This window comes from Hippocampus bargibanti, linkage group LG18 (genome assembly GCF_051943395.1).
Source record: "Hippocampus bargibanti isolate YZ-2025 linkage group LG18, ASM5194339v1, whole genome shotgun sequence".
In the NCBI taxonomy this organism is placed as follows: Eukaryota; Metazoa; Chordata; class Actinopteri; order Syngnathiformes; family Syngnathidae; genus Hippocampus; species Hippocampus bargibanti.
The window spans coordinates 12,449,345-12,468,828 of record NC_142751.1 but is presented as its reverse complement, the minus strand read 5'-3'; the positions used below and the strand labels follow the sequence as shown (position 1 = coordinate 12,468,828).

General features: G+C 41.3%; 1 protein-coding gene across 2 annotated transcripts; it reads left to right on the top strand.

The window, feature by feature from the left end:
• Window positions 1-744: 744 nt before the first annotated feature.
• Window positions 745-19,145, top strand: tbx3a (T-box transcription factor 3a). Of its 2 annotated transcripts, none has more exons than XM_089019891.1 (7): window positions 745-1,863; window positions 2,795-3,062; window positions 4,752-4,898; window positions 5,590-5,666; window positions 5,997-6,157; window positions 7,604-8,283; window positions 17,217-19,145. In XM_089019891.1, exons 1-7 carry the CDS (start codon window positions 1,451-1,453, stop codon window positions 17,646-17,648), a joined length of 2,178 nt encoding a protein of 725 aa, XP_088876017.1. In that variant the 5' UTR covers window positions 745-1,450; the 3' UTR covers window positions 17,649-19,145. The 2 variants fall into 2 exon arrangements, with proteins under 2 accessions (XP_088876017.1, XP_088876016.1); XM_089019890.1 differs by having other exon boundaries at window positions 2,795-3,077.
• Window positions 19,146-19,484: the final 339 nt, after the last annotated feature.

The following is a 19,484-nucleotide window of genomic DNA, read 5'->3' as shown; positions in this document are numbered from 1 at the left end:
TATTTCCAATGTAGCACTTGAGAAAAAAAATATATATATATATATATATATATATATATATATATATATATATATATATATATATAATATATATATATATATATATGTTGTCATCCAACGCCTATTCACTTCTACCATTCCACATCTTTCATACTATTTTTCACATCTTCTCACTTGAGTATCTAACAGGAAATGATGCGTCTATTTGTTTAGTAGCCGAGCATGCATTGTGAACAGCGACACAAAACGCGGATAAATTTGACCAAAAAATACACATATGAAGTCACCGTATAGAATCGGCGATGTTTTGCTGTCAAGTCTGGGGGAAAAAAAAGCTCCGGGGGTACGAGCGGCTGCGTGCGAACCAACAAGCCGGGAAAGAGCGTCGCTGGGTCGGCTTGGCTGACCGCCTCGCTCGGTTATGCCTCGCCTCGCGGTTGTGACGCTTGTTGACATTTTCGCACGGCACGAAGCGACTTATTGACTGCCCGATTCAAATTCGGGATGGCGATTCACATGCAAACCCTTTTTATTTTTGACAGTTTCCCTTTTTTTTAACCTCCCTTTCTCTTTTTTTTGCCGTTTTTTTTTTCAAACACCTTCTTATAAGACTCCCAGCCTGATCCACCCCCCCTCCACCCGGACCTGTTAAAACCCCGCCCCCTTAGTGCCTCACAATTGGTCCAAAAGCGTCAAAGAGCCAATCAAAGGGAGTCGCTGCAAACACATCCATCCTGCGTGGAGCCCCGTGGGCCACAGAAGGCGCTAGGAAAATCACGGAGCTGGGACCTTACCACACTCTCTTTCTTTCTCTCTCCTCCTCTTCCTCTTCCTTCCTTCTCTTTCTCACACTCGCTCCCTCTCTCTTTGCTGTCGAGCTCCGTGGACGACAAGTCCTTCCCAGAAATGTGCGTGAAGGCGAGGGGACGCCCGGCGTGTGTGTGCGTGCGTGCGTAAAGAGGCGCAAGGGGAGTGCGGAGCCAGTCGAGGCAGGACACGGGAAGCTCCGAGGAGGGGAGGATTTGAGAGAGAGAGAAAAAAAAAGTCAAGGGGGGAGAAGACACGGCAGCGCCAGGAGGGACACGTTATTTTTTTTTTTGGTTGTTGTTCTCCATTCTATCTCCTTTAAACCGGGAATGGCGACGCAGTGAAGAGGAAGAATGCACCGCCGTAGACTCGAGTGACGCGCCGAGTCGGTTCGTGTGCGGCTAAAGTCTTCTTTCTTCATGGGGAACATCATCGCCTTTTGAGGGTTTTTTTTTCAATTACCTCCCCCGACAAACAAAACTCTCATCGGATGATTCAAGTTTGAAGGAGGACTTCTTCTTCTTGAACATTTCCCACCCCCCGTCCTTCTTCTTGTGCTCGTTTTTTTTTTTTTTTTTTTTTTGATTCCGCGTCCCGAAAGACTCCGAGCAGCCCACGTCCGCACTGCTTACGAAGCACTTGGATGAACTTCCTGATGAGAGATCCAGTCGTCCAGGGCTCGAGTATGGCATATCATCCGTTTATACCTCACCGGGGTCCGGAATTTGCCATGAGCGCCATGCTGGGCCACCAGCCGCCCTTCTTTCCGGCTCTGGCGCTGCCCCCCAGCGGTTCGCTCTCTCTGCCGGGCGCTCTGGGGAAGCCGATCATGGATCAGCTGATGGGGGGAGCGGCAGACTCCGGCTTGCATTTCTCCTCGCTGGGCCACCAGGCCGCCGCTGCGGCTGCCGCCGCGGCCGCTCATCTACGGCCGCTGAAGAGTCTGGAGCCCGAGGAAGAGGTGGAGGATGACCCTAAAGTGCACCTGGAAGCCAAGGAGCTGTGGGAGCTTTTCCACAAGAGGGGCACTGAGATGGTCATCACCAAATCTGGAAGGTGAACCTCGTTCTGATTCTGCTTTGAAATGTCAAATGTGACAATCGAGAACCTCGAATCGGTTTTTTTTTGGGGGGGGGGGGACGACGTCGAGTCTGGTTGACTCGGTATGAATATTGCTGCATTTGTTCTAAGCACAGTCCGGTTTTGGGCCAATTCGACATAAAACACTAATCACCCCAAATATGCGTGTGAAAAATCTGATTAAAAAAAGGACTTAATTTGACCTAATTTGGTGGTTTTATTTCCGGACAAGAATGTTGGCTTTTATTTTGGTGGGGTTGTTTTGTGTAAAGTTGAAAAAAAAGTTGGGTCAAATTGTGCTAAGTAGTGCGTGCCCTTTTTTCACCCATTGCAAATTTCCCCATTGTGAAACTATTAAATGCATTCTGATTCTGATTATTGGGTTCTTTTTATGACCCAGCTGATCAATACTTTAAAATAATCATAATGATTTCCTTCAACAAAATATGAACGTTAGTCAAATAGTAAATGTTTCTGCACAACAATCATATGTTACTATATGAATACAAATCGGTAAGATTTAATGCGTGGCAGCATTTAAAATGGGGGAGGTGTCCTGTGGTGATTAAGCCCCAAGTTAAGCTTTGCGTATCCACGCACTCACACACACACACACTGATTTTGTTGTTATAATCCCATCATTCATTTGGCTAAAACTTTACACTAACAGATCGCACTTTCAATTGTGTGTGTGAGTGGGTGTGTGTGACAGAGTGTGTGTGACTGCAGATTTTCCATTGACTGTAGCGTATTGGTGCGTGTTTCCGTGTTGACTGTACGAAGTCGTCCATCTTAAATTAAAGCGTGTTTTTGTCTTCTTTTTCTTTTAACATGCAACCCAAATGTATTCGTGGGTATCAACCCCCCCCCCCCCCCCCATGAAAAAAAACCGCGCTATGGAATCCAGGCGGATGTTCCCCCCCTTCAAAGTGAGGTGCACGGGCCTAGATAAGAAGGCCAAGTACATCCTTTTGATGGATATCGTGGCGGCAGACGACTGCAGGTACAAGTTCCACAACTCCCGCTGGATGGTGGCGGGCAAAGCCGACCCGGAGATGCCCAAGAGGATGTACATCCACCCGGACAGCCCCGCCACGGGCGAGCAGTGGATGTCCAAGGTGGTCAACTTCCACAAACTCAAGCTTACCAACAACATCTCCGACAAGCATGGATTTGTAAGTTCTACTAATGTATGTCCATTTTACTATCTTTACCTATTTTTTCTATTTTATTTTGCACAATCCTGTATTTTGCAAGATATGTCAAGTACAAATCACCGTTATTGCATGAACAAATGTCGGGGTGTTGTATACTATGGGCCACAATATTAGACACAGCAGCGACTACATGTACATATAAGTACGTGTAAAATTACCTCTACAAGCACATATATATAGGTATAAATAAAAGTATATATAAAGCTTTAAATAAAATGATATATACATATATATACATACGTATGATATATGTATATAAAGGTATATATAGTCATAGTATATAAATAAATAAAAGTATATATATATATATAATATATATATATATATATATATATATATATATATATATATATATATATATATATATATCCAGTATAAGCATATATATTTACAAGTATATACAATTATATACAAAAGCATATACATACATTTACTGTATATGCAAATATGTATATACAAACGCATATAAAATTATATACACAAGTTTATCCACAAGTATATACACAAATATATACACAAGTATATATACACAAGTATATACACAAGTATACATACACAAGTATATATATATATATATATATGCTTTTGTATATACTCTTGTATATACTCGTTTATACTTTTGTATATACTCATTTATTTACTTTTTTTTTTAATATTTTGATAGACTTTGATACATATATATGTACTTTTTGTGTAATATACAGCCTTGGAGTCATATTATCAAGTACGCCAGCCCCAAATTTAATGGGAACCAGTTCACTTGGCTTTGCAAATAATTTCATGGGAAAAAAAGAAGCTCAAAGCCACACTGTAAACACACACACACACACACACACACACACACACACACACACACACACACACACACACACACACACACACACACACACAAAAATGCTATAAACAGTGATTTAAGTTGGAACAACGTAACATAAAGTATTGACATTTATGGAGACAATGCATGTTGGTTGAGCCCCTAAATATTTTTCAATTTTTTCCTCTCATATCTTTAAATTAGAACAGGGGGGCAATTACTTCTATCAATTCTTACTTGTGTGTTGTAAAATGCAGAAATGACATTTTTTACACGGGTAGGACAAACCTTTTTTGGTTGAGATTTTATTGATCAATGTTTTCAGTCTCGAATTTTTGAGCTCACCAAAAAAAAAACTACTATGAACTAGCCACCAAATGATCAATCGCTTCTTTTTGTAGCGATTCACACGGATGACTCACATTGTCAAAATCCACAATCATAAACACACGTTTATTGTAATAAATAGAGGAAGAAGGGTGGGGTAAATTTAAGAAGCATTTCTATCTAAACTTTGTAGTCATCTCTAATTAAATTGCTGCAGTTTCTAATATTGTGGTGAACCCATTTGTGGCAAAAACGCACTACATGATTTTTATTTGTCGTTTTGAACAATTCGCATTTCTGCAACGTGGCATCCGAGATTTTAACGCCATATTTTCTTCCACAGGATTAAAAAAAACGAGAACGATGCATTGAAATGTTTCCATCTCTCTCCTTTTGTGTGTGTGTGTGTGTGTGTGTGTGTGTGTGTGTGTGTGTGTGTGTGTGTGTGTGTGTGTGTGTGTGTGTGTGTGTGTGTGTGTGTGTGTGTGTGTGTGTTTGTTTGACAGACCATCTTGAACTCCATGCATAAATATCAACCTCGCTTTCACATTGTGAGGGCCAACGACATCCTCAAGCTGCCCTACAGCACTTTTAGGACCTACGTGTTCCCTGAAACCGACTTCATCGCGGTGACTGCTTATCAAAACGACAAGGTAAACAAATCGGAATGAAAAAAAAGAGGCAAGGGGGGGGATTAAAAGAAAGAAATACCCCCCTCCCTTTCCTTTGCTTGTTGCATGCCCCCTTTCATTCAAGTGCAGTTTTGTTGTCATAAAAAATGAACGACGTGTTACAGGAAGGAATGTTGCACATGCAGGTTAGCATGCTTTTTTTTGTAATTTAAATCACGTGGAAGGGATTTGGTAGTGACACACACACACACACACTCATATACACGCGCACGCACACACACGCGCCTTCTGTGCAAAAAAAAGGTTGGGGGGAGGTTAGAAAAAAGAAGAAGGGCAACGCTCTGTGCATGAATGGAGAAACAGAAAAGGCTTTTCGTGTCACACTATACGCTGTGGGCTTGCATTAGTGTGTGTGTGCGTATTGGCGAAATCAAATGCGTGGGCTAAAATATCATGTAAAAAAATGATACATGCATTTCTACATGGATCGTTATCATACTATGTCATGACAAATGCGAATTACTATACGTTGGATGATTTTGGGGTGTGTTTATTCAAACAAAAGTTTGCAATACGTAATTAATAGCATAAAAATGGCGGGTGAGTTTGCCTGTTTTTTTTAATTGAACGACAGTGTTTTTTAATCGCTTCAAAAAAATTGATTGACAAAGTTTTTTCTTGATTCTATTTTCATCTATTTTTTTTTTTGCAGATAACGCAGCTTAAAATCGACCACAATCCTTTCGCCAAAGGCTTCCGTGACACTGGCAACGGCCGTCGGGAAAAGAGGTAAGTCAAAGCCACCGCTGCTGCTTTGGCAACAACAACAACAAAAATAATCGCGTTAGCTGGATTAAAACGCGTCAAAGCGTCAAAATTGACCCTCAGGGTGGGAGGGGGATGCATGGAGGAGAGGGGTGGGGGGTGTTGCTCTCTTTTTTTAAACAGGCGCTAACATAAAATGCTGCTATTGGAGCACGTTTAATGAATTTACCTCGCTTTTATCACCAGCATAAGCAGCAAATAGGAGAAATCAATGTGTGGTCGGTTGGTCGCTATGGTAACGTGGTTCTCTGCAGGCATGTTTTTTTTTTTTTTATAATATTGTGATTTTTACAGGAAACAATTGGCCCTGCAGTCCATCCGCTCGTATGAGGAGCAACAGAAGAAGGAGAACGGAGGAGCTTCGGATGACTCCTCAGGGGAGCAGGCCCCCTTCAAGTGCTTCGGTCAGGCCTCCTCTCCTGCAGTGTCCACGTTGGGGCCCCCACACCTCAAAGGTATACTCAGACGTGTGGGTGTATATAAGTAGTGGGGTTGTTGTTGTGGTTTTTTCTGGGTCATCCAAGAGTGCTAATGCATTAAAAACGTTTTTTAAGTGATTTTATAATCAACTAAAAGTAAAAAAATAATACATGTGTGTTGTTTGTTGAACTAAGGTGTCATTAAATGAGGTTTTTTTGCTTCAATTTGATGTAAAATTGACATAAATCACGTGTTGACGTTGGAAAATGGAGAAACAAGATCTTGTAACTAACAATCAGGCCACATTTTTAGGGTACACTTGGTAAAATCCAATCGTGAATTAAGGCCACTGAATTAGATAAATTTACACTTTCTTCCCTTTATCTGAGGTTTAATGTTGGGGTTGGAAACCACATTTTATGATTTACTTGCAGATCCATAAAAGCAAGAGAGGTATCAAAAAAAAACGAGTGATCGTATCAGATATCGATATAAAAATACATCGTGATTTAAAGCAGATTATTTCGCTCAAGGGACATATCAGTATAGGTACACCTGCAGACCCTAATGGCGTCGCTTCATCGTTTTTCTGCTAGGTTTCATGTCAGAAATTAATAAATTTAGATGATAGCTGTCCATGTGAAGCACTTTCTTACAACTTCAGTTGTTGTTAAAGCGCTATATAAATCAATGTGTATTGTATTGTATTGTATTGTAAATGTGCTCGTCAGGTGAAGGTGTTCTTAATATTTTGAATCATCTCAAAATTATTACAAATGTGGAATCAACTGCCCTAAAAAGTAACAGATTACAAATTAAAGTCACCATTCTACTAAAATAAACGTTTATTTTATGGCATTGTCGTTCATATAATTGTTAACATATCTATTTAGGAGACACCACGAGCACTCACCGATACTGCTAATAAAACGTGTTGTCGTACAATCGTGATTTTACATTTATAATGGCTAATTTGAAGCCAAAAAAAATGATTCACGAGTTGATCGGGGTTGAGTTATGCACCATTTAGAGTTGAAGTACATGTTAAATATGATCCCGGAATGCCAAAAGTAACATATCACAAAAAATATTAATATACAGTGCGTTTGTTGTTAAAATGGCGTCTGCATTTTAGTTTGGGCTCAACAGACGAGTGCAAAAAATAAATAAGTGGAGAGGCAATGAAAGAAAGATCAAGTGCAACGAGGTGAAATTTTGGGAATACACCACAATTGAGGATGAAGTGAAATGAACAAATATTTAACGATGTGACTGGAGGTAAAAAAAAAAGTGACAAATAGACTTTTAAAAAGTTGACTGTTGACACAGGCGAACTCATTAGCAACGAGTATTTAGCGGTTGCGGAGTTAGCATTCGTCTACCGTCACTTGATCTTAAACGGCGATTTTTTTTCTTTCTTTATAACAAAGTACGAAACTGTTTTTTAATTTATTGTCACTTCGGGGCTGGGGGGACTCCAGACTTGTGTGACAGCGACGAGGACAGCGACGACGAGAGTAAAGACGGTCACGTCAAAGACGGTCCAGATTCCAGCAAGATCTCGACTACGACGGAGGACGGCAAAGAGCACGACTCCAGCCCGCTCAAGGGCCACTTGTTCGGGGGAGGCGGCGGCGGAGGCGTCGGCGTCGTCGGCTGCGGCCCCACCGGCCGACCCCGCGAAGGCGGCAGCCCGAGGAGCGAGCGAGGCCGGGCGGACTCTCGCCAGAGCCCCATCACGGTCATCTCCAGCACCACGCGCTCCGGGGACGACGTGAAGAGCCCCGGCCTGGAGCCGGTCAAGGAGGACGAGTGCCGACCGCCGGGCAAGGACGCCTTCGCGCCGTTGACTGTGCAGACGGAAGCCTCGCACATGGGCCATCACGGCCACATGCCCAACTTTGGATTTGCCGGCGGTCTGACGGGACAGCAGTTTTTCAACCACTTGGGGGGCGCGCACCCGTTCCTCCTGCACCCGGGTCAGTTCAACATGGGCGGCGCCTTCTCAAACATGGCCGCGGGCATGGGGCCCCTACTGGCCGCCGTGTCTACGGGAGGGGTGAGCACCATGGACACCAGCAGCATGGCGTCTTCACCCCAGAGCCTAGCGGGGGCTCATGGCCTGCCCTTCCATCTGCAGCAACACGTTCTGGCCTCGCAGGTAACCAACCCCCCACCAGCATGTAAGCACATGCTTACATATGTTTTTTTTTAACAATTTCAACATAAATGTTCTGAGTAGGGTGCAACAAGTACACTCTAGGGTGGCTTTACTGCACGAATACACCTGCACTAATTAGTAAGATTTGTTTACTGCAGCGCATAAGCTAACACTCACTATAGTCACATTATTTGATATGCAAATTATACATAAGTCTATATATCTATATCTATATATATATCTATATATCTATATCTAAAACACACACATATACATCACATTACAGACCCATCCATGCACATTCTAAGTACACTTGCATAGTATATTTTAACCGAATTCAAGAGCTAGCTCAATAAATGTAATAATGTACACGCGAGCTAATATATCACAAGGGTAAATCGATTCATACATGTGTACTAATTTGGCAATATACACCTCCATGATATATATAATGATACAACACAAGAGATGTCTGAAAATGCCCATAGACGTTTATGATTTTTTTTCAGTATTGCCAAGATCTTAAAAGTGTTGAAGCGTATCAGAATAAGATTCAGAAAGTCTTTAATCCACTTAACTGACAATAGAAAATGTTTTCCGACTGGTTTATAACTTTGTATATTGGGTAATAAGGATGTGAAAAACTCCAAAAAATTGATCCATTGTGTGGTTTCCGAGATATGAAACGTGATCAGATGGACACGCTTGGAACGAGAGGGTACAAAAGAACTATATTTTCAAAAAATGAATTCAGCTATGTTTATATGAACACGCTAAATGGGTTAATAATCCCACAATGGGGAATTTTGTGATATCTACAGCAGCAAATTTTTCATTGTGGGACGATTAAAGGCTTTCTGATTCTGAAAATTGGAAGGGGTGGGGGTGGGTCAAAAAGATAAATACAAAGTACAAAAACATGACAGAAGACTGCACTGTCTCAACTGTCTGATAATGTTTCCTAAAAAGAACTGTACCTTGTGCAAAGTATAAAAATAGAGTATAAGTATACATTTTACGCACCATTGTGCAACTACAGTCAGAACGCTTACTGATCGAATACAAAAGATGCACCAAAATTATGATAAAATAGGAAAATGTGAGTTTCCATCAAGCAAGTTTATATAGGCAGACCTGTCTATACAGTTCAATAAGCAAAATGTGGTCTGGTTAAAAATGCTCAACGAAGCGAATGTATCACACTTTGAGAGGTACATAACTAGCATAAAAATCTTACTAATGCTAATGCTCAACTAGGTATCAGAACAAGGGTTGACTGAACTCTGCATTTCTTATGTCGGCCGGCCTAGTCGAAGTGCCTCAAGTGTGGCCCCTGTAGCTAAACAAGGTGAGCCAAAACATCAGAAACGGCTAACGTGTCACTTTCGCCAGTTTATGGTCCGACACGTCGTCAAGGCGTCTCGCTCCAAAACAGACGTAGGGAATTTTAAGACGTATTAGAAATTCTTCAACTTAGGGAAAAGCTGTTTACATGCAGTGGAAATACCGCCGGTGGGGGTTTGGCCACGGGACGCCGTATTGCAAAAGGTGCTCACCTCTAGGTGTGTTAATATGCGGCGTTTAAAAGAAGAATGTGTGACTCTCCAGAAGGCAGCGCACACGCTTGTTTTGATCCACACATGCGGCGGCGGCGTACGACACAGCCTGCCAAGGGCCCCCGGGGCAAGAGTGTAACTGCGCCCCTAAAGACGGTTGGCACTCCCATCGTCGATTCCGCTCATCCCATTTTGACCCCTTTGGCCTCGAAAAAGAATGACGCAATCAAAGCAAAGTGTTTTTCATCCTTCCATTCAATAAAAACACTTGCGATTTACATTCACCGCGCTCTGTATCGACAGTATTGCTTACTCCTGGACCGGTAGAGAGCTTGTGACGTTGATGAAGAAACGTCGTCGATGAGCTCGGCCGATAGAAACAGGGCATACTTTGAAATTGAAGGATTATGTGAGTCAGAAACAATAAAAGACACACACACAAAAAAAACATCTGCAATTTACGGATTACGAGAGGCGGATTATACATTTTCCACGAATCGGCCACACAATTTGGAAAGCGGCTTGCGACGTGGGGACGTAGACCCACTATGTGTGTGAAAATTACACAAAGCGGCACAGGGGAGATTTTTCATGGCGCCACACTTCATTGTACAGTGATACTTCGGTTTAAGAACCCCTTGGCTTACGAACTTTTCGGTTTACGAACGTTACATTTGTGAAAATTTTACCTTGGCATACGAACTTTACTCTGACATACAAACTTTTTTCATACACGGAGCTGCCTCAATGAGTGATGTGTCGTTCGCAAACGAGCCCGTTCTTCTAACAACAAAATGGCAGTCGACTGTTTTTGTCCTCTATTCCCTGCCCCCAGTCTTCAGTTAAAGCTACGTGATTGGTCAAGAACGCAGCAGCGAGGGGGGGGGGTTAAACATTAAAGAGACAGGCAGACGACAGCGAGAGAGTTTCAACTTTGATAGTTCAAAGGCAGAGTGTAGACTGCAAGGTTAAAATATCCCAAGCCATCTTTATGCTTGATGCTTGATGGTCGTAAGTACAGGTGGTCGTAAGTCGGATATTACCTGTATTAATGCCCTTTTATTGGGATTTGAGTGGTTTAAAAAAATGAGAAAAATTATACAAAATGAATGTATAAACAAAATAGCTTTTTTTTGAAGGTGTTGGAGGTTTCGTTCCTCACCTAAAAAGCTTTGTTAGCAAACTAAAATGTTGCTGCCAGCCTAATATCCACCTGTCGAAGGTCTGGCACTGCCACCTTTGGATTTTTAGTTCGCTGACAAAGCTTTTCAGATGAGGAGCGAAACGTCCGACACCTTCAAAGAAGTACAGATGACGGCTGAGGAAACCTTTTCATCAATGGACAACTCTTGTACGACAGAGAGCTTACACAGACAAACAAAATAGCATAACAAATACAATCTATTTACAAGACATAATTATGTATTCGACTGGCAATGGCAATTGTCGGCTGATTTTTGCCAACTGTAATTATATCCACCGTGAAATGTTATTTTCGACGATTTTATGGTGCCCCCGGGAGGCTACAGCACCCTTAGCATCGGCGTCACCCAGACGCTTGCTTAATTAATCCTTTGCTAATTTTTCAAAATGGCACTGGGCGTTGCCTTGATGACCAAGGGGCTGGCGAGGGAGGTGATTGACAGCATCAGTGACAAACTACAACGTAAATATTGTTTGCCACAGCATTGCTTGCCACGACAAGCCATGCTAAATCAACAAAACGACTGAAATGCTAATAAATCACTTAGGAGACAACCGATATGAAGCAGGCGCTATGAATCCAACTCAAACTCACCATGGGGGGGCGTGTATGTGACTGAGCGGCTCCCAGACGCCAAGATTTTAGTAATGTGACTTGTCAAGATCCAGTAAATGACGTCAGGATTTCCTGCTATTCAGTAATTCATTCATTCATTCATCTTCTTCTCAGACAAGATTCACATGCAGTTCGGGCTTGAGCCTGAAGATGGCGTATTACAGGCAAGATTTTAAACCAACAGACACTAAAATGTCAAAATAATAATCAGAATATGTCAACATCGTTAATCGACATCCGTTTGTACCGTTTATGTAGCAGTAGAGCCACAGGCTAACTTTTTACTGCGAGCGCTGAATTTGAAATTTTTGGGACAGGTCCAAAAAGTGTTTTTGGGTTTTCATGGCAACCGCCCCACAGACAAAACGAGCAAAAAAATAAAAAATAAACAAAGAATCTGTCATCTCTTGTCCATTGAGGGATTGCTTAAGCAGCAAGTGTCTGTCGTACGTGGCAAAGATGCAGTTGGGCAAGGAACGGAATGCGTTTTGGCCAACTGTGAAATGATGTTGACGCCTTGCCAACGACAGTATAATGGCTTCTTTTATGTGCTAACTGAAACGACTTGAGAGATTTCCACCACACTTGCTAGAAGGCGGGGCTTGAAGTGTCTCTAGTCTAGGCCAACAAAAACAGCGACTTGGGAAAAAAAGGTGTGAGATCCTCTGGTTTGGGTTGGCGGATTTTGGGAAATTGTTGACAATCGCAACAGAAGGAAATCCGTGACATGTGATTTTTTGGGTGGTCATATTTTGGATATTTTGCCTTCCGCTTTGGTCTACAAATGCTTCTTTTTCTTCCTTATTTTGTCTATTTACAAAGTACCGTTCGAACTTGGCAGACTGATGTCAGCTCGGATGCGTTTGATGAGGCAAGAGAAGTTTTACCGAGATTGGCTATCCATGTTTTTCCTGCTTCCTTTTACCGATCTGACATCTTTCAGAGAATCGTTCCAGAGAATAATTGACATGACATCAACTTGATATGGTGTGATTATTAATTTTTAGAATCTTCTGTTCTACAGTCCATGTTATTGCAAACCAATTTACTTGACGTGCTTTTACTTGCACATTTTGAGTAATTTTCACCATTCCAACCACAACAGATTCCAAACGCCATGTGCGGGATTATTTTTCTTATGACTAAAATATAGTTTGCCTACACCCCCACCACAGACAGCCCCATTCATTCCTAATGGCCCATTTAACCAAAATGTTTCACATCATATACAGTAAAGTCTCATTTTATCGATATTCTCGGGAGTCGGAAAAAATATCGATATAACCGGACTATCGATATATCCGATCCTGCGGCATGTAAATTTTCTCCTTGCGTTCATAGAAATGGTATCGTAATAAGCAGTACTATCGATATAACGAGACTTTACTGTACTTTCAATTCAGGCCAGGAAGCATTTTCAGCATGCCAAAATTTCCACTGAGCGAAACGATATTGCAAACATATTGCACATCTTTCACTGTCGTTCAAATGCATTCCAAACAATTCCATTTAAATTTAAGTCACTGTCATTCACGAATGTATTAGGGAATTGAAAATATGACGTAGGGCGGCATTCCCGAATTTGTTCGGGTTTTTGTTTTTCATACTTGGGTGCCGGCAAAGCACTGGCCAAACCTCTGGCAATGTTTTTCCCTTCCACAAGGAGGCAGCATTTCCCTTTTTTTCCATGTTAGCGCTTTATTCCAGCTTCAGCTGTTGTTAAAGGCCGATAAAAACCAATATGTATGTATTGCATTGTATTTTGTACAGCCACCCTCATTTCATATAACTCCAGGCTCATATCATGTAGGAATTAAGTCTTTTTTTTCTGATAAAAGAAGACCGTCTAATAATAATAATAATAATAATAATAATAATAATAAGCGCCTTTCAAAACTCTCAAGTTCACTTTACAGTCACAGGATAAGTTTTTCTGTGGGTGAGCAGTGGCAGCCACACGCGCCAGCGTTCACTCAACCCGGAAGTAGCTCAAGAAGATAAAAAGCGAGCTAGCTAGCTATTAGAAAGCTACTAATAATAAAACATTGTATTCATAAACGGCGGTCAAAACTCTCAAGGACAAAGCTAATAGACAGCTTGCTAGCTAGATTGATAGCTAATAGCTATCTAGGATAGGGCTGAGGGGGTGACAGGATAAAAAAACAAGATATTCTAAACATAGTAAAAATGTCAGACGACAGATGTATACTGTAAATGTGTAAAAATGTTTCATAAAAAACTGTACATAGTGCAAGTATCAAAGAAAAAACATATTGATATTTGTAACTGTATTCCATCAACATAAGGTGGCTGTACTATTTACAGTACAAGAGTCCAGGTAAGCAAGATGGCGCTCAATCCAACGCACACTCCAAAACGCGCTTCAAGGTTTCTAATGCTATTTTATAATGAAAAAAAGAGTGCTTAAGGTTTCTTACGCTGTATTGAATGTTTATGTACTCCTAAAACTGAATATTCTATGGTGCCCGGAATTGGAGCAACAATGACAAAAACCCTGGCACTGGAATTGACACAGTTTTGCACATGTCTGGCATTGAATGATGTCATAATAATAATAATAATAATAATAATAATAATTCTCCAGGATGATAGTGTGCTTTTCTGAACTCTCAAAGACGCTTCACAGTGGCTAGATTATTTATGCCTTGAGAAATTCACGCTCTGGTGGCGGTAAACTATGTTCTGTAGCCGCAGCTTCCCTGAGGCAGGCTGACCGAAGCGTGACTGCCGGTATGCGGCGCCGGGCCTTCTGATGCACTGGCAAATATTCACAGCCGTATATTCGTGTGGGTGAAGGGTCTTGGCGGAGAACACGACGATGCACGACTGCGACGGATTTGAACCGTCAACCCTTTGGTTACGTATTCTCAAGCCTGAGCGACAACTTACCCCATATCTCATAATACACAATTTCCACATATATTTGGAATCTAATTTCCATAAAACCGCATTCCTTTACATTAGTTCAACAGCTATTTCTCTGATGTCAGATTTTTATCTGATTTGCGGAAAATAAAATCAAGATTGGAGCATAGTGACATTTATTGTAGCGTTAAAATGAATGACTTCTCCTGATAAACTTGAGACATGAGTACAGGAACTAAGTATAATTAGGTGGCAATTTTCCTCGCCGGATGTATTTAGCAACTCGACGTCCGGAAATTTAACCCGTTCGGGGATGGCGGTGACTACAGTGGACAGCTCATCGTGTTATCGGGTTAAAGGGTGCAGGAAATGGTTAAATGGTGACCACAAAATGCTCATTTGTGGTTTAGAATTAGGTGGGGCATGCATATGAACACACTAATTTGGTGGGGTTGATGTTATTAGACAACTTGGACGGCACATGTTGCTCAAGGTTGCAATATAAGTAAAGTCTCGTTATATCGATATTCAAGGGAGTCCGAAAAAATATCGATATAACCGGGACTATCGATATATCCAATATCGATATAACGAGACTTTACTGTATGTCCTATTTGGACTTAATGGACAACCGATACCATTTTTTTGTTTCCTGAGATCAGAAAAACGTTTTATGACATCTAAAATACCCAAAACACGCAGGCTGATATTTTTAGTCAAACACCAATAAAAATGAGCTAAAGTGTCCCAAAACTACTTCAAAATGACCTCGGAGATGCAGTTTCAGAAGGTCCCGCCCCCTTGTTTGTGCAGGACATCTTGCATTGCTCTAAAATCAAAACAATGGCTTCAGATTCGGAGAAGATGCTTTCTTGTTACTCATCAAGTTATGAATATGATTCAGATAGTTCTGAAGAGGAAAGCATAAATGTTTGCAATCGATTAAAGAAGTCCTTCCATATCAATTCGAGCCGTCAGGACTCCAATGTAGCGTCCCACAAAATGCACACCATGGCGCCCAAGCTCCATTGGAAATGGGCTGATTTATCTGCTGGGAATTTGTGTCAACTAGTATCAAATAGTAGTTTTGGTGCAACACACAACGATTCACCATCACGTTATTTATGTGTTTTCCTTCTAATTTCGCCATCAACACGGATCAACACGAAGTTTTCAGACCAAACAAAGTACCCAAAATGCATTGTGTGTCGCTGTCTCGGTCCGTGACGTCACGTCAGACATCTTCACCAACTCAAAAACAAGACTTCCTGAATATACAGCGCGAGTCTTAAAACGTAAAATATAGCTATATGCGGTGGAATCTTTGTATAATACGCCCAGTAAAAGTCATTTGAAGTGATTTTACAAATTATTGACACAACTTCTCCGGAAGTGTCAGTTGTCCTTTAAAGTGACTCTGTGGTAGTAAAATGAATATTAATTTATAGCCAGTATGAACGCTAGTCCGAATTTTGTGGCTACGATTCAAAATTTTAATCCATATACCGCATGTGTGTGTGAATATATTGGCCGTCATGCCTTTAAAAAGTTGTCATCGACCGTCTGTGGCCGTCATGTGCCGAAAAGTAATCGCTGACAAGGGGGTAGGCGGACAGTTGCTAGCAGCCTGAAAATGACCCTTGTCCGTTCAGGGAAATTGAAGATATTTTTCAAAAAATTCCAGATGGCCCTCTCCGCCCCTGTTTAGTCCATTTGTCAAGTAAGGTCTGTTGTATTTCACCATCTTTCTTCGGCAGTATCGCGGCATGCTAACATGTACGTATTTAAATACAAGTTGAAGGCAATTAACCCTTCCGTGCACCTTGTAACTCGATAGCCCGATAAGCTGTCCACTGTGGTAACCCATGTCCCCGAAAGTGTTCAGGGGGACCAACCTGAACATTTTAGTCAAAAAAGGACTCAGTTTGGTGAAATATGTGATGTTATTAACTCATTCACTGCAAGACGATGTGCAAAAATGTGTTCACTCCAGTGCCAGGGTTTTTGTCACTTTCACTCAAATTGCAGGACCCACAAAATATTCAGTTTTAAGACGACATAAACATTCAAGACAGTATTTGAAACCTTAGGCTCTCATCTTTCATCAGAAATAGTGTTAATTCCTAACTTACATGGGTCTGGAGTTATCTGAGCTTGAAATGGGGGCGGCTGTGCAATATACAATAGAATACATACATTTTGGTTTATATCGCGCTTAAACAACAGCTGAAGCTGGAACAAAGCGCTATCATGGACAAAAGACAAATGCTGCCCCCTTGAGGAAGGAAAAAACATGGTCAGAAAAAAATCCCTGACTGTAAAGTGTCCTTGAGAGTTTTGAAAGGCGCTTAGAAATTAAATGTATCATTCTTATTATATTATTACATTATTATATTATTATATTATCATTATTATTATTATTATTATTATTATTATATAACTCTACTTCGCGGATTTTCGTCTCTCGTGGGTGGTCCTGGTCCCCATGATCGCGATAAACGAGGGACTACTGCATTTAGATTTTAAACAGATGGATTCTTTTGGCAACCGCGTTTTAAGAGTAAATGCTTAAAATGACGTTTGGGGGTTATATTGAGAGTAAAGAAACAAAGAAAAAATACAAAGATCTGAGAAATTGACGACTTTTTTCGTTCTCTGTGTGCCACTCGCAGGGTCTGGCCATGTCCCCCTTCGGAAGTCTGTTCCCATATCCATACACGTACATGGCGGCCGCGGCGGCGGCTTCTTCAGCAGCAGCCGCCTCGTCCTCCTCGTCATCGTCGGTTCACCGGCACCCTTTCCTGAACGCGGTGCGCCCCCGCCTCAGGTACAACCCTTACTCGCTCCCCATGACTGTACCGGACAGCACGCTACTTAGCACGGCCGCCGCCGCCGCTTCGGCCTCGGAGCTAAAAGGGGACGTGTTGGTGCCGGCCAGCCCGGCGTCGGCTCAGCTCGACTCGTCAACGTCGGAGGTGACGAGTCGCTCGGTGTCGCCCAAATTGTGCGCGGACAAGGAGGGCGCCAACGAGCTGCAGAGCATCCAGCGACTTGTCAGCGGGTTGGACTCCAACCAGGACAGGTCGAGAAGCGGCTCGCCATGAGGAGAACCAGGAAAGGAATGGAGAGGGAGGGAGGGTGGGTGGGGCGAAATGGTGGCTCCATATCCCTTTTTTTTCCAACCACACACTTTTTATTTCTTGTCATTTCCCCCCCAAAAATATCTTGAAAGACAACAAGGAGGACTTTGTTCATATATAGCGGGTCTTTCGAGAGATATCGAGTTGAGTTTCTGAAATGCACTTTGGTTGAATACACATCAGATATGTATTGTTTTTTTTTTTCTTTTTAAATTAAACAACAAAAAAAACAACACTTAACCTGTCTTTTTTTTGTAATACCGTACAAGTATTGAAACTGCAAAGTGGTCAAATGGGTGAGACTTCACGAATTGAAGTTGCTGCTGTCGCCTAACTGCATTTTTTTTCCTTCCACTATGAGAATTTCTGATACTTCTTTCCCAATATGCACTCTGAATTTTTACACCTTTGGATTTCCACTATACCGGTGAACTACCTTGAAGAGACTGCTGTATTTTATTGTACTATTTCAATTTTAACCCCTCACCCACCCCCCAAAATGCATGTTCTACTCCTCTTATTGTGAATGTTCTTTAAAACAGAGGAGGGGGGGGGGGAAACATTACTTTTCAAAATATACATCATCAATTGGAATTGCTTACTTTTGTACATTTTGTTTGTTTTACATCCCAAAACTGCTCTGGGTAAAAAATAAAATAAAAACCCGAGTATAATAAATGTTGAACAGGCAAAGGGAAGCAGAAAAGTCAATATATCAAACAACAACAAGATGAAAGTTAGTAGAGTCAACGTGTACATATGAGTATATAAAATATTTATGTATAATTATTTCATATTGTTGCGTGTAAATACAAAAAAAAGTAGTTTGTCCTAGGGAATCTGTTAATTTATTGTGGATATTATCTGTGTAATGGTAGTTTGTGGCTATTATCCTTTTGTTGCCATCTCCATTTATTATCTATCGTCTACTCTTGTCAAACTCTATGGATTTTAAGTCGGACCTTAAAATATTCACTCAGCTAGTTACTCACACTCATGTGCCATTGTATTTTTCACTTGTTGTCCCGTCTCTGTGTGTGTGTGTGTGTGTGTGTGTGTGTGTGTGTGTGTGTGTGTGTGTGTGTGTGTGTGTGTGTGTGTGTGTGTGTGTGTGTGTGTGTGTGTATTATTTTCGACGAAAGAAAAAGGCGACAAGGAAAGAACGCACCACAATAATGGCTTGAAACGCCTATTTTTTTTTATGAAACGCAAAACAAGTGTTAAAGTTGGACAAAAAAAGTGGATTTTTTTCTGTTCTGGAAATTTGTCAACCTGGTCGTTAAAAGTGCCGTATAATCTTTAAAAAAAACAAGACAAAAAACAACAACAATATGAAGGTTTCGTTTTCTTTTTTGTGTTTCTTACGCTAGGTTATGTTGTAGCCTATCGGATTATTTTTTTTGTCTAGTTTACAACATCGACATCGTGTTGTTGAAAAGTTTCAATAAAACGTTGAAGTTGTTCCTTTACTCATCCGTGTCATTTTACACCCGCCACGCACGCGTACACAATTGATCACTTGGATGTTTCAATCGAGTTGGGTATCGTTTGACACGCCTCTCACAAATACGAACACAAATAAAATGAATTTCATTTCACTTAATTCTATTATTAGCATAATGACGACAGACAAGTTGCTTCAGTACGCACAGTTCTTTTTCAAAATAAAGCAAATGGCTTTTTTTTTCAAGGGCAAACGTGCTCCGGTGCTGTTAAACGCGTTTTTTTTGTGTTACAAAAAGGTCAATGTTAGCAAACAAACCTCTAAAAAAAACCAGGAATGTAATTGGACTTTCGAAT

Bases quoted from the DNA above. Each gene is read 5' to 3' on its own strand.
- tbx3a (XM_089019890.1), top strand. From the start codon at position 1,451: ATGAACTTCCTGATGAGAGATCCAGTCGTCCAGGGCTCGAGTATGGCA. The intron at 1,864-2,794 runs GTGAACCTCGTT...TATGGAATCCAG, and splicing joins GTCATCACCAAATCTGGAAG to GCGGATGTTCCCCCCCTTCA. The intron at 4,899-5,589 runs GTAAACAAATCG...TTTTTTTTGCAG, and splicing joins CTGCTTATCAAAACGACAAG to ATAACGCAGCTTAAAATCGA.